The sequence below is a fragment of the Vigna umbellata genome, chromosome 9 (assembly GCF_029865625.1).
Source record: "Vigna umbellata cultivar VRB3 chromosome 9, Vumbellata_1.0, whole genome shotgun sequence".
NCBI lineage: Eukaryota > Viridiplantae > Streptophyta > Magnoliopsida > Fabales > Fabaceae > Vigna > Vigna umbellata.
The window spans coordinates 27,917,633-27,931,820 of NC_142173.1; the positions used below are offsets into that span (position 1 = coordinate 27,917,633).

The window sequence follows — 14,188 nt, forward strand, 5'->3', positions numbered from 1 at the left end:
TTCCCCATCTCCAAAAACTCGCTATCGTCAGTTAACGGAAACAGAGATGGCGGAGCGCCGTGAGAAGGGGCTTTGCTTTAATTGTGATCAGAAGTACTCACGCTCTCATCGGTGCCCAGCTCGATTCCTTCTTCTTATCGCTGAAGAGGATGATTCCGCGGGTGGGTCGGCCTCAGATCCAACAAGTTTGAATCCTGAACCGCAAATGGATGAACAGCCGATACAACCCTTGGATTTATTGGACTTACCGGCTCAAATTAGTTTACATGCTTTGTCTGGCGCTGGGGCCCCTGAAACCCTCCGTCTCACGGGTCATATTGGCCAGAACCCGATCCGTGTGTTGGTAGATGGGGGTAGCACCCATAATTTCATTCAAAAGGAAGTAGCAATTCGTTTGGGCTTGGCCCAATCCCCCACCACATTTCTTAAAGTACTGGTTGGGAGTGGCGAAGAGTTGGCCTGTACTACAGTGTGTTCTACAGTAGAGTTGTTAATACAGGGGCATTCTTTTCACATAGATTTGTATGTGCTGGATATGGGGGGATCTGATGTAGTCCTTGGGGCCCAATGGTTAAAGCAATTAGGGCCCATATTAATGGATTATCAAGCACTCACTATGAAATTTGTTTTTAATCAATCTATCATAGAACTCAGAGGAGATTCTGGGCCACAACCCACTTCCATTTCCTTGCATCAGCTTAGACGTGTTGTTCATTCAGATCCAACGGCCCAACTTTTCTCTTTAGCTGTTCGACCAGCTTCTACACACGGCTCTCTTCCTGCACATTCTGATTCCAGGGTACAACAATTACTCACTTCATTCTCCTCCTTATTTTCTGAGCCAACATCTCTGCCCCCATCACGTGGAACTGATCATGCCATTCCCCTTTTCCCTAATTCTCATCCTGTCAATGTACGGCCTTACAAGTATCCTCACTCTCAGAAATTGGAGATAGAAAAGCAGGTTTCCAAAATGCTTGCATCAGGGTGGATACAACCAAGTTCAAGTCCGTTCTCTTCCCCAGTTCTACTCTTGAAAAAGAAGGACGGCTCGTGGCGGATGTGTGTGGATTATCGCGCCTTGAATGCCATCACCGTCAAGGACAGATTCCCACTTCCCACTGTCGATGAGTTGTTGGATGAGCTGGGATCTGCACGTTGTTTTTCGAAATTAGATCTCACCTCCGGGTTCCATCAAATTCGACTCCAACCCACTGATGTCCACAAAACGGCTTTTCGAACACACGACGGTCATTATGAGTATTGTGTAATGCCCTTCGGTTTGTGCAACGCTCCAGCAACATTCCAATCTACTATGAACGACATCTTCCGGCCCTTGTTACGCAAGACCGTTATTGTATTTTTTGACGATATCTTAGTTTTCAGCACTGATTTTGCCCAACATTTGTCACATCTTCATCAAGTATTTGAGATACTTGAACGCCATCAGTTCTATTTGCAACCTCAGAAGTGTTCCTTTTTCCAATCAGAGATCGCTTATTTGGGGCACATTGTAGCTGAAGGGGGTGTGTCTCCAGACCCTGCAAAAATCCAAGTTATGATTCAGTGGCCAACTCCCTCTTGCATTAAGGAATTGCGTGGATTCTTGGGATTAACAGGGTTTTATCGCAAATTCGTACGTGGTTATGCGGCAATTGCCCAACCTTTGACAGACCTTCTCAAGAAAGGGAATTTCACCTGGTCTTCCACAGCTCAACAAGCATTGATACATTGAAATCCGCTATGACTAGTACTACTGTTTTGTCATTGCCTGATTTCTCTAAAACATTCTATGTGCAGACTGATGCCTCTGGATTGGCGATGGGTGCCGTATTAACTCAAGACAATCATCCGATCGCCTATTTCAGTAAAGTGTTCTGCCCTCGTTTATCCAAGTCCTCTGCTTATGTTCGAGAGCTTCATGCCATTACGAGTGCAGTGAAACGGTGGCGTCAATACTTGCTGGGCCATTTCTTTATCATCCAGACTGATCAGAGGAGTTTGAAAGAGCTATTGACTCAGGTCATTCAGACACCAGAACAACAACATTATCTTGTTAAGTTACTCGGTTATGATTATGAAATTCAGTACAAACCAGGAAAGCTGAACATAGTGGCAGATGCCCTTTCACGATCTGGTTGCCTTACTCAGGGTGAGATGCACATGCTCACTATCCCTCAATTTGTGTTTTTGCGTGATTTAAAAGAATCACAATTACTTGACCCAGATTTCATCCTTATGAGGGATAAATATCTCTCGGATCCTTCTTCGTATCCTCAATTCAATTGGAATGGTGACTTGCTTCTTTATCGTGGCAAAATTTGGCTCAACGACAAGTCCAAATTCATTTCCTTGTTATTAAGAGAGTTCCACGAAACACCTATTGGAGGCCATGCTGGGGTCAACAAAACTCTGAAACGGCTAAGTGCAAATTTTTATTGGGAGTCTATGGCTAAGGACGTTAAGGCATTTGTATCTCAGTGCAATGTTTGTCAGCAAACTAAGTATAGTACTAAGCGTCCCGGAGGTCTTCTACATCCGATACCCCTCCCAACGGGTGTTTGGGAAGACATTTCTCTAGATTTTGTAACTGGCCTTCCTCCTTCTAATGGTTACACTGTGTTATTAGTGGTTGTGGATCGCTTCTCAAAAGCTGTCCATTTGGGCACTCTACACTCAGGCTTCACAGCTTATAAAGTAGCAGAGTTATTTGTCAGTTTGGTTTGCAAACATCATGGGTTGCCAAAGAGTATCGTTTCGGATAGAGATCCGATTTTCATTAGCCGATTTTGGTCAGAATTGTTCAAGTTCAGTGGCACCCTTCTCCGAATGAGCTCCTCTTACCATCCTCAAACGGATGGACAAACCGAAGTCATGAATCGTACCATTGAGCAATACCTAAGAGCTTTCGTCCACAACAAGCCTAATCATTGGTTCAAATACCTTCCTTGGGCAGAATACCACTACAATACTTCAATCCATTCTGGGTCTGGATTGACTCCATTTGAAGTGGTTTATGGCAAGCCACCTCCCTCTATCCCAGCGTACATTGAAGGCACTTCTTCTAATGCAGGTTGTGACTCGGTGCTTACATCCCGTGAGGAGATTTTTTCACTCCTCAAAGCCAATTTGTTGAAGGCACAAATCAGAATGAAGAAGCTTGCAGATTCGAAGCGTAGGGATTTGAAATTTGAGGTTGGGACATGGGTGTATTTGAAACTTCAGCCATACAGACAAGTTTCAGTTTCTGGACACAAGTATCATAAACTAGCCAAGCGCTTCTATGGCCCTTATAAAGTGCTTGAACGTATTGGACCAGTCGCATATAAGATTGATCTTCCGCCACAGTCCAAGATACACAATGTATTTCACTGTTCTATGTTAAAGCGTCATGAAGGACCCGTTCCTCCAAGTATTGATCATCTTCCTCCTGAGACTGTGGAAAACAGCCCTCTTATCACTCCATTGGCTGTTTTGGATTTTAAGACAACTCCTGTGGATGGTATTCCCACTCGCTTTGCCTTGGTTCAGTGGAACGGGTTGTCCCCGGATGACACGTCATGGGAAAAATGGCAGGAACTCAAATCATTGTATGACCTTGAGGACAAGGTCCTTGCTGAAGGGGATGGTATTGTTATGCAAGGTCCTTTGGATGAGGGTGCTAGACCCAAAAGAGTGGTGAAAAGACCAGCTGGGTGGTCTGATTTCATTCATCACTAATATATCCCAATTTTAATTGTCTCTGTTGGTGCCAGATGTTCTAGAAGAAGTTAGTTAGAGTTTTTGTTATTGTGTTATTTGGCCTGTGTGCCACCTGTCCTAGAGGAATCTTTGGAGTCACTATTTTAATTGCTGTACTGTGCTTTGAAAGGGGCAGAAAAATATATTTCATTCTCTTCTCTTAATTTCTTAGGAGGTACCTGACCTCGAATTCAGGGTTTCCTATTCCATCTTCTAACATTTGGTGCTCTCGCTCACCAGTAAAAAGGGGTGTGCTGGAAATGAAGAACATCCATAGTTGACGTTGCCATCGTTCTCTTCAACACTCACCGGTTACCAACAACCTTTGTGTAGGTTCCAACCTGATGGGATCCAAGATATAGGTTTGCTGCCAACAAAACCCAAAACCCAAACCAGTACATACATTACATGATACGAGGTTTTGAGTAAGAAAAGAATACTATATGCTTTTTTATAATCTTTTACTAATACATCTCTGATTCAATTAAATTTTAAAGGCATGATAAATTTAAATATTTCCAATTCAACTTCTTAAAAGGCTTTATTGTATCTGTTAAAAAAAATTATTTTATAATCAAAATATTTTTTATCTTCATCCACGTATTTTTACTGGTAAGGAAATACGTAGTTGTTACTTTTGATTTTTTTTTCTTTTTTAACTCGTTAATTAATTTGTTCCTCATTTATTTAATCTCGTGTAACTCGCTAAGTAATTACTTCTTCTCGTTTTTATAAATGAGTTAACACAAATTGTATGAGATTTGAGAGTGAAGAAACAAATTTAGAATAGAAAAACAGAAATAATAATTATACCATTACCATCAAATTGTAGATAGTAGTATACTTAAATAAAAATGAAAATCATTTGAAATACTTAATAAAATCATATATTTTTAATACATTTTATGTAATGTCCAAAAGTTAATCTTTTTCAACTTATAAAACAACACATAAGATTAATAAAACAAAAGTAAAGATTTGAACTAACTAAAGAAAATTACTAGCCGATTATGAAGATTTCTCTATAATATCAACTAAAGAAAATTACTAGCCGATTATGAAGATTTCTTATAATATCACCATTTTTCACTAGAAATGTTTCAAACCTATTATTCATTTGTTTATACCAATAAGGTGATCATCACAAAAAAAAAAATCACACACAAAGATAACCAAAAGAGACAACAAGGTAAGACATACATACAATTGACTTTATACTCAATTTTTCAGATACATGTTTTGACAAAGAGTTTCATTGCAATTGTGCACCCTAGTAACATTTATACTTTGTAGAATCATAAATGCAGGACTTATCACTCTACTACTCACGAGGTTAATCTTTCACACTTAAGACCAAAAGTTTATGATAAAAACGTTTGTCATTCTCTCCCTTATCTCATTCATCTCTATATGAGTTGAATGTATATCAGGATATCTACTTCTTTTAACTCTCATATGTTAAGGCACACACTAAACAACACCACAACCAATTCCTTCTTTGGTCGATTCCATCATTGTTATATCATATGATAAACCAACCATTGTTTTAACATTCACATAATCACACATTTTAAACTCATAATAAGGAATATATGCAAATTTAGTTAAAATTATGATATTTTCACTTAGTTACAAAAGATCCAATCGCTCAATTAATAGGGATTGATAACATACTCGCCCAACCACCAAATCTACTCGCTTAGTGAATAGGGTCTGACAACACACTTGTTCAGCCACTATAATTACTCGATCAACGAGAATACCACTAGAATTTATAAATTGACACTAGTACAAAAATCGTGTACAACGTCGAATATTTTGGGCTTTTAACAGCGAATTCGCTAATGACGTCATATCAGAAGACATTAAATTTACGTCGAATTTAAAAATTCGACGTTGACGTCGAATTTTGTTAATATACAACTTTAACTTAACGTCGAATTTTGTGAATATTCGACGTTAATCAATTTTTTTTTTTTTTTAATTATTTGTAATCCTTTTTTACAACTCTACGAGACCTGAAAAGCAAAAAAAATTACAAATGAACATGTAGTGTAGTATCACCAGCAAACAATAATAACCAACAACAAACAAGTTCAATCAAACAACAACAAACAAGTTCAACTAAACAACAACAACAAACAAGATCAACAAAAAAAAAGCAACAAACAAGTTCAACAAATAAGTTCTTCAAAACGAAAACGAAAACTAATCTTCAAAAGGTGAGTTCGTCGGAATAAAGTTTCCTCAGTGAGAGAGAAAGCAAAATGCGCCTATGAAGGACAAGAGCACAAAAATAATCGGTTAAAAGAAACAAAAATCATACATAAAGTAATTAATTAACATGAATTTATATCAAATGAAAGAAAGATGACATGTGATGCTTGTCAAACTTCATTCGAGAAAAGTTTGAGAAGAGAAGAGGGTATCGCGCGCTAAGATAAAGTGAATGAATTTTCAATTTTCCGCTCAAATTTTTATTGAATTCACTAACCTTTTGACGTCGAATTTAAAAGTCATTCGACAACTTATATCCTTTTACGTCGAATTACAATTCTAAACGACGTTTAATAATTGTATTTATTTACAAAAATGTCACCGCTCATTTTTAACGTTGGTTATTCAGTGGTTCAACGTTGAACGCGTGACGTTATACATTGGTTTTGTACTAGTGTGAAATTCTTTAAAAAGTCGCCCAAGGAGTATACTTTTGCTCAATAACTATCAAGTTAATGAACTCTCTAACTTTGTCTTTGCCTATCGAGTATATGTTCGTCCAACGAATTCGAATAATAGAATTCTACATATTTATGCATTTTCAATCCTACAAAATGAGTCTAACACCAACCACAAATGTCAAATCATTCATACAATTTAATAACTTAATTCACATGAAATGCATTTTAAATTATCATTTTCTATGTCTTTATACTTTAACTAAAAATTCTTTAAATTATATATTATTTAAAACTTAATTGTTTCTATATGTTTTTGTTAAGTATTTATCTAAATGTGATAAAGTGGCACATGAAATAAAAGAGAAATATATGTGAAAAATTGCTAGAAAGAAAGTAATTTGTTTGAAGTGAGGGTAGGATAAAAAAAGATTTAATTAAATATTTATGATATATTGAATATTCAAAAGTTTATATTTTTCAATAAAAATTCGTTGTCTAATATTTTATTAAGTAGATAATTAGATCATATAATTCTTATAATTGATTAATGAAGATTAATATTAATTTTCTTTTGATTTATTTGTACTAGCATAAATATATTGTGTATGTGTAATATTCTAACCTTAATTTCATTGAGATATATTCTTATAATAAATTACTATATTTGAAGTATTAAAACTCCTTCTTAGAAGGTATCTACAATGACAGAAGGAGAATAAGAGTTCGTTTTTAAAACCTCGTTTTTATTCCACTAATAACGCTAATGTACCGTGATTAGCAATCATAACGTTGCATAACTTGTGAAAAGTGACGTATATAAAAAGAAGGAAAGGTCGGACATTTTTTATTTATTTAAAATTGGAACTCAAATAATAAATTATTATATTATAAGATCTTAAAATATAATAAAATCAATATATCATAAAATATTATTTTTAAATATCTTGAAGATATTTCATCATAAATTGAAAGTATGTTCATGTAGTTATAATGTTTTTAAGATAAAAAATATATAAATCTCAAATAATAATTTAAAAATTAAATATATATATATATATATATATATATATATATATATATATATATATATATATATATATATATATATATATTGTTTCAGTAGGGATGTGGAGGCCGAGATACAAACCTAACAAAACTGAACTGCTTCTTCTTACGTTGTCTGTCACGATGCTTCCTTCCTCTCTTTACGTTCTGTTCCTTGGGAAAAGGTGGACTGGGTACCTGCAAAGGCACTCCGACGCTCAAGTCAGAAAAAGGGGTCACCTGAATCTTTTGGTTCAAAGTGATCAAGCAGAATAGTAATTTCTCGCTCTTAATTTCTCTAAGGGGAAAAACGTACCTTTTTTCCTGGTATGCATTGTATATTTAAAATAGTGTAGTAAACCGTTTACCTGAAAATCCGGTCAGTTACTGAAGTTGACTGTTTAGAAGTTGTAACTGCCAGATCATGTGCTGATACTGAGTCAATTACTTCCGTGATTCACGGCGCTGGTTAGCCAATATACACAACTGCTTATCTGTAACCACTAGATCACGATATCGCGTTCTGTATGTCGATCACCCTGTGTGTCGACATAAGTGGACGACTTGTCGCACGAATGCTTCATGTCGCGACATCACTTGTTTGATTGTCGAGCACCAAGTGGTCAACAATACCATGTGGTCGTATGTCATTACGAGCATGAGAAGGTCCTGCCTTGGTTTAACTGTCGCCAGGTCGCTCGCCAGGTTGCTCGGGTTATTGGTCGGCCGTTGGAGGATTAGGTATCCTATGGTGTGTGTATATATATATATATATATATATATATATATATATTTAGTGGAAAACTTAGACAATTATATCTGATGAGTAAATTAGACATTTATAATTTGGAAAAATGGAGGGAGTTAAAAAAAAACCCTTTTAAAGAATAAGATTTTCAAATAAAAATTGAGATTAAGCTTGTAAAAAATTACATATTCCAGATTGACTTATTCAGACAGTACTTTATATCTTACTTTTTTTTTCTTTTATGTTCTAAAAATGGTTTCTTTCATTTTATAAGAATGGTTGTTTTCAGTTTTAGTCCCTACAAAAATTGTAGCCAAGTCAGCTTGTTTCAATTTTCGTCCTTCAAAAATATTTTTGGTCTCGAATTGAAAATTAGTTTTCTATTATGTCACAATTGTGAATTACTTATTTGTTCAATGAAAAATTAGATCAACAGATAAAGTTTTTTAAAATATTTAGATATGTAAACTATATGGTATTGATCTGTATGTGAGAAACTAGGAATTAGTCTACTCGTGTTTCATGATAGTAAAAGTCATATTTAAATCCCTTTTTCATTCTTTAAATGGTTAATAGAAAATATTATAAAAAATAAGGGCGTATTATAGAGGTAATGGATCGCATATCAAAACCTCATGAATCATTTTTTTTCCATCTTGATATTTTTGTTCTGCACTTCTATAAATATAAAAACTATTTTTGCATCAAAACCTTATTATTTTTTATTATCACAAAAATAATACACATGTATTTTCACTAATAATAATAATAACAATAATAATGTTATTATTTTTTTATCATAAAAAAGTGAACATATGTAACATATGTGTTTTTATTAGTGGAAGATAAAAATTTATATTATTGATAAATTTATAAATTGATTAAATTATTTCTGTGATAAAAATGATTACTATTATTATTATTATTATTATTATTTTATTGTTAATTATATTAGTATTATTATTTAAATTAAATATTAACTTTCTCTAATTTTCTTTGTATGCTAGCACATAAACTTAATATTTGTAAAACGCACTCACTTTTGCCTTTGCTGAGTTTTCTTCACTAGAAACAAATACAGGAGGAGAGTGAGAAATGTCTTTGTTATTAAATCCTTTAACAGTATCATCCAGTTATGAATATTAAAAATTTACAGTAAATAGCGTTTTTTTTTCAGAAAGGAGAAAGAAATTCCTCAAGAAAAAGTGTCTTTTAACAAAAAGCGACACCCAAATTGGTGGAGTTTAACCTTAAATTTTGAGTCTAATATTGATTAAAAATAATTAAGATGAGCAATATAGAAACAGATTCATAAACATAATCTCTTAAGATTTTAGGTTGAAATTTATACTAACAATGCCACAATTCATTAAGATAGTTTCTTTTTGTATCTTCCTTGAAAATACCTATGAGTAGAGATATACATGCATACTAAGTACGTATCTAATAATATTCTTCTTTTGACATGAAAAAACACGTTATTTTGGTCACGCATTTTCAATAAAAATCTGCTTTCTGTTAATAATTTCAGATGACGTGACATTGATTTAGTTTACTATTACCTGGTAGTATTGGAGGAGTTTTTTTTTTTCGTTTGTTTATATTTTCTTTATTTATTAAAATATAATATTTTATTAATAAAAGTAAGAGTCAAATGGAAGTAAGAGAAAAGTTGGGTGCCTTAGACAGGAAGTGCATGTTGCCAAAGAGATCTTCCAAAGCATGTGGTTTGAAGTCTTCACTGACTTGTTCAAAGTCCTCACTGATGGCATCATTCGATACCATCATCTCTTACCAGTCACTGACTATTCTGGTTCTGTTTTTTTTCTATGTTTTTCCCTCAGCACAATGCATTGAACTCCATTCTCATGTCTCTCAATCCCTTCGTGCAACATCCCGATCAGGTCACAAACTGCAAAATAACAACACAAAGAAGACATGAAGAATCAAGAACCGTTTCAAACCTTCTTTTTCCTCTCCACCCTTTTGCTGCTTTTTATCTCCTCTGCAAAGGGAAAGTGCCCACCATCATTTCTTTGTGGGAACCTGGGCACTATGTTTTTCCCTTACACTGACACCAAACACCCTCATTGTGGCTTGCTGGTTATGCATGGCTGCGATGACCGTGACCCAGATGCGATTAAAACGGTTAAGAACAAAGGAGAATGGTTTTTCATCACACGTGATCCAAACACAAACAATCTTGTCTTCAGAGATGATCAACTTCGTACCTTTTTGCTGACACGAACATGTGGGGTGTTCTGCAAAAACTACACCAGTTTGGACACCCCTTCTCCTTTCCTTTCACTTCATTTTAAGACTGCTACTTTCTTCATATGCAACCGCACCCTCAACATCAATCCTCCTTCTTCAGTATTTTATAAATCTACAATATGCCCGGATGAGGACATCTTCTATGGCACATCTAATGTTGATGAGTCCTTCAGTTACTATTCCGAAGAGCTTCATGGTTCTTATTTTGAACAGTGTTCAATGGTTAGACTTCCAATAAGAGATGAGCTTGTACCTAACTCAAATGGAAGCCTCTTTGACTATGTATCAGCTGATATTCCTGTTAGAACGGAAGTGTCTTATGAATGTTCTTCTTGTTACCGTCTTAGACGAGGCCAGTGTCAACTTGACAGCCAAGGGAAATTCTTATGTATACAAGGTACCTTGTTTATTGATGGAAATAATTTGTTTCAACTAGTTCCTAAGCTGATGATTTATCTCTCATAATTCTGATGTGGAGTGAAGAAACCTGATCTAAGTATATCTAACTGGTTTAAGTTATGCAATCGGTTTCATACAAGCACATAAGGATCCGATATGATTTCTCACTTTTTCATGAATATAGGTCCCACCGAAGTTCTCAGTTATAAGAAATGATTAATTAACCGATCTAAGTTACCACTTATTTCTAGTTATGATTTTATTGTTATTTGTTTTGTTAAATTCCTCTTTTTTTCATGTTTTTGCAGAGAAAACTAGTAGAAAGGTGAAGATAGTGGTAGCAGGTACAACTTTTTCAACCCGAGTATCTTTGCAGTGATTTATTTAACTTCGAACACAAAAACAAAATTTTGTAAATTATTTTTTAGCCTTATATCATAGCAGGTTAAATATCTCCATTGGTTGATGGAGTTTTCCAATATAAGTCCATCTTATAAATAATGATGAGTGATTGAATACAGAAAAAAAGATGATATGTATGGTGACTTCCTATAACAAAAGTAAAAAAGTAAACAATCTCCTGCAGACAAGCTGATATGAAAATAAACAAATCATCATGAAGGGTATTTTTTTTTTTCTCATTTTAACTTCTTAATGTAATAAACCTACAGCTACATCAGCTGGAGCAGTGGGAATTTTGATGGTCTTGGCTGGCATCTTAGGAAGATATTATTGCCACATGAAGCATCCTACTTACATAATGATTGAGAACTTTTTGAAGCAACATGGACACCTTTCATCCAAAAGGTACAATTACTTGGAGGTAAAGAAAATGACCAACTCCTTCAAAAAAAAATTAGGCCAAGGAGGGTTTGGTAGTGTATACAAAGGGAGGTTACAAAATGGAAGTCTTGTGGCAGTGAAGGTTTTAAGTAAGTCAAAAGGTGATGGAGAAGAATTCATCAATGAAGTTGCTAGTATTAGCATGACTTCTCATGTTAACATTGTCAGTTTACTGGGGTTTTGCTTGGAAGGCTCCAAAAGATTTCTCATATACGAGTACTTGCCCAATGGATCCCTTGAAAAGTTCATATATGAAGAGAAAGATCCTTTAAGGTTTAAACTCACAATGAATTGCACCACAATGTACAATATTGCCATTGGTGTTGCTCGAGGACTGGAGTATTTGCACAAGGGTTGTAACACCAAAATCTTGCATTTTGACATAAAACCTCACAATATACTACTAGATGAGTTATTTTGCCCCAAAATATCAGATTTTGGACTTGCTAAAATATGTCCTAGAGAAAAAAAGTATTGTATCATCAATGATGGTTGCCAGAGGAACCATAGGATATATCGCTCCTGAATTGTTCTGCAGAAATTTTGGTGGAGTGTCACATAAATCAGATGTATACAGTTATGGAATGATGGTTTTGGAAATGCTTGGTGCTAGGGAGAATAATAATCGCAGAGTTGATTTTTCAAGTGAAAATTACTTTCCACATTGGATTTACAACCATCTTGAATCACAACAAGATCTACAATTTCGATGCGCCAAAAATCGAAATGATGAAGAAATGGTGAGGAAAATGACTATTGTAAGTTTGTGGTGCATACAGACCGACCCTTCAAATCGACCTGCAATGACTAAAGTGGTGGAAATGATGGAAGGCAGCATTAGCTCTGTGCAAATTCCTCCCAAATCTTTCCTTTATTCATCTTCGGTTCCACAATCCCAATCAAGTGATTCTTCATAGTTATTGATCTACAGACCCAGCAAGATGCAATCAGTTCAACAAACTACAGCTGCAGCTTGCAGCTGCTATGAGTTTTCTGTTGCGCATTGATTGTGATGCACTCATAATTTTTAATTTTTGATTTAGCAACTCTTGATGCAGAGGTTATCATATGACACCATTAAGTGCTCATAACACTAATATATAATTGACTCAGTTGCTAAACTAGTGTATTTTTAGAGACTAGATACTAAATAAAATTTTTGTGAAATATATTCCAAGCACAAGTTTTATCTATCTTTATGTGTATTATATCTATCTTATTACGTTGACTCTATTGATATGTAATGAATGTAAGAGGAAGGATCTCACTAGTGAAGCTCAGAAGGTTGGTAGAATCTTGATCAAGAAGGTGTTTGAAGCAAAGGAACCATGGGAGAAAAGAACATCAATGGCAGAAGCAAAAGAAACACATGGTTAGGTTTGAAACATTCAACCAATTGTAATGGAAAAACAATAACAAGTAAAGAAATGAAAGGAAGAATGGATTGAGATTAGAAAAGGGAGAAGAATACGCCACCTTTAATCCAATAATCAAAAGATAAGTGCATGAAAATTTACCATTTGATAAAGTTTCTCAAGATAAGAACCAAAACAGGAGAAAAAAACTCTTTTAACTCTCAAAATTTCTCAAAGTAGAACTTCATTCCATCTTTAATTAGTGTTTACAATTGAGAGAGACACCTATTTATAATGGAGGAGCTTGACCTAGGGGAGAAGAAGGCACACGGATTTGGAATTAACTTTGTTAATCAAATGTTAACTTCACTAAACATGATTAACACAACTAAAGCCCTTGAAATTAGGGAATGCATATGGATAGTTCCTAAAAATTACTACGTGCGAAATCAATGATAACTTGGACAAGTCAGCCTATGTGGTGCCTATGAGGAGTCCTAGTGGACACGAGAAGACTTTTGAAAGTTTGAAGGGTCAAGAAACTACTTATGAATGACATGTGGGTAGTTTACATGTTCAAAAAATACACTTCTAACATTTTAGAATTTGTCCAATGTTTTCTCAAGTGTTAGCAGTCAAGTTCTAACTTCTTTCAAGTTTCTCTAATTCTTAAGAAGTTGCTCATATGCAATTCGGGTAATCTTTTCTTTCAAAGCTTTGAGTCTTCCTCTTTTCAGCCTCATTTGGAATCTCTATTTTATTTCTTCTGCATTATTCTTATTTATCATGCTTCTTGATTGTATTCCTTTGAACTCTTCTTCTGTTTCTTCAACAAGTTGTTCTTCATCCTTATTTACATCACTCATGCAACTTTCAAATAAATAAATACTAGAAGGATAAAGTTTGTTTTTTTATTATAAATTTTAAGAAATTTACTTTTATTTACATTCATATGTAAAAGTAAGTGTAATTAGTGATTACAAATGATTAAGCCTAATAAGATAGGGAGTGTACTCATTAGTGGACAAAAAAGTATGGAAAAATTGAAGTTAACCAAAGTCTATCACGACTAAAATCACGACAAGACGGTGAATAAAAAAGGAAAA

The 14,188-nt window shown here is 34.6% G+C and overlaps 1 protein-coding gene and 1 pseudogene across 1 annotated transcript; both read left to right on the top strand.

The window, feature by feature from the left end:
• Nucleotides 1-10,026: 10,026 nt before the first annotated feature.
• Nucleotides 10,027-11,356, top strand: LOC148193128 (uncharacterized). Its single transcript, XM_088098976.1, has 2 exons — nucleotides 10,027-10,882; nucleotides 11,193-11,356. The coding sequence occupies exons 1-2, from the start codon at nucleotides 10,150-10,152 to the stop codon at nucleotides 11,261-11,263; spliced, it is 804 nt and encodes a 267-aa protein (XP_087955102.1). The 5' UTR covers nucleotides 10,027-10,149; the 3' UTR covers nucleotides 11,264-11,356.
• Nucleotides 11,357-11,363: 7 nt separating this feature from the next.
• On the top strand, nucleotides 11,364-13,323 carry LOC148193129 (LEAF RUST 10 DISEASE-RESISTANCE LOCUS RECEPTOR-LIKE PROTEIN KINASE-like 2.1 pseudogene; annotated as a pseudogene).
• The last annotated feature ends 865 nt before the right edge of the window (nucleotides 13,324-14,188 follow it).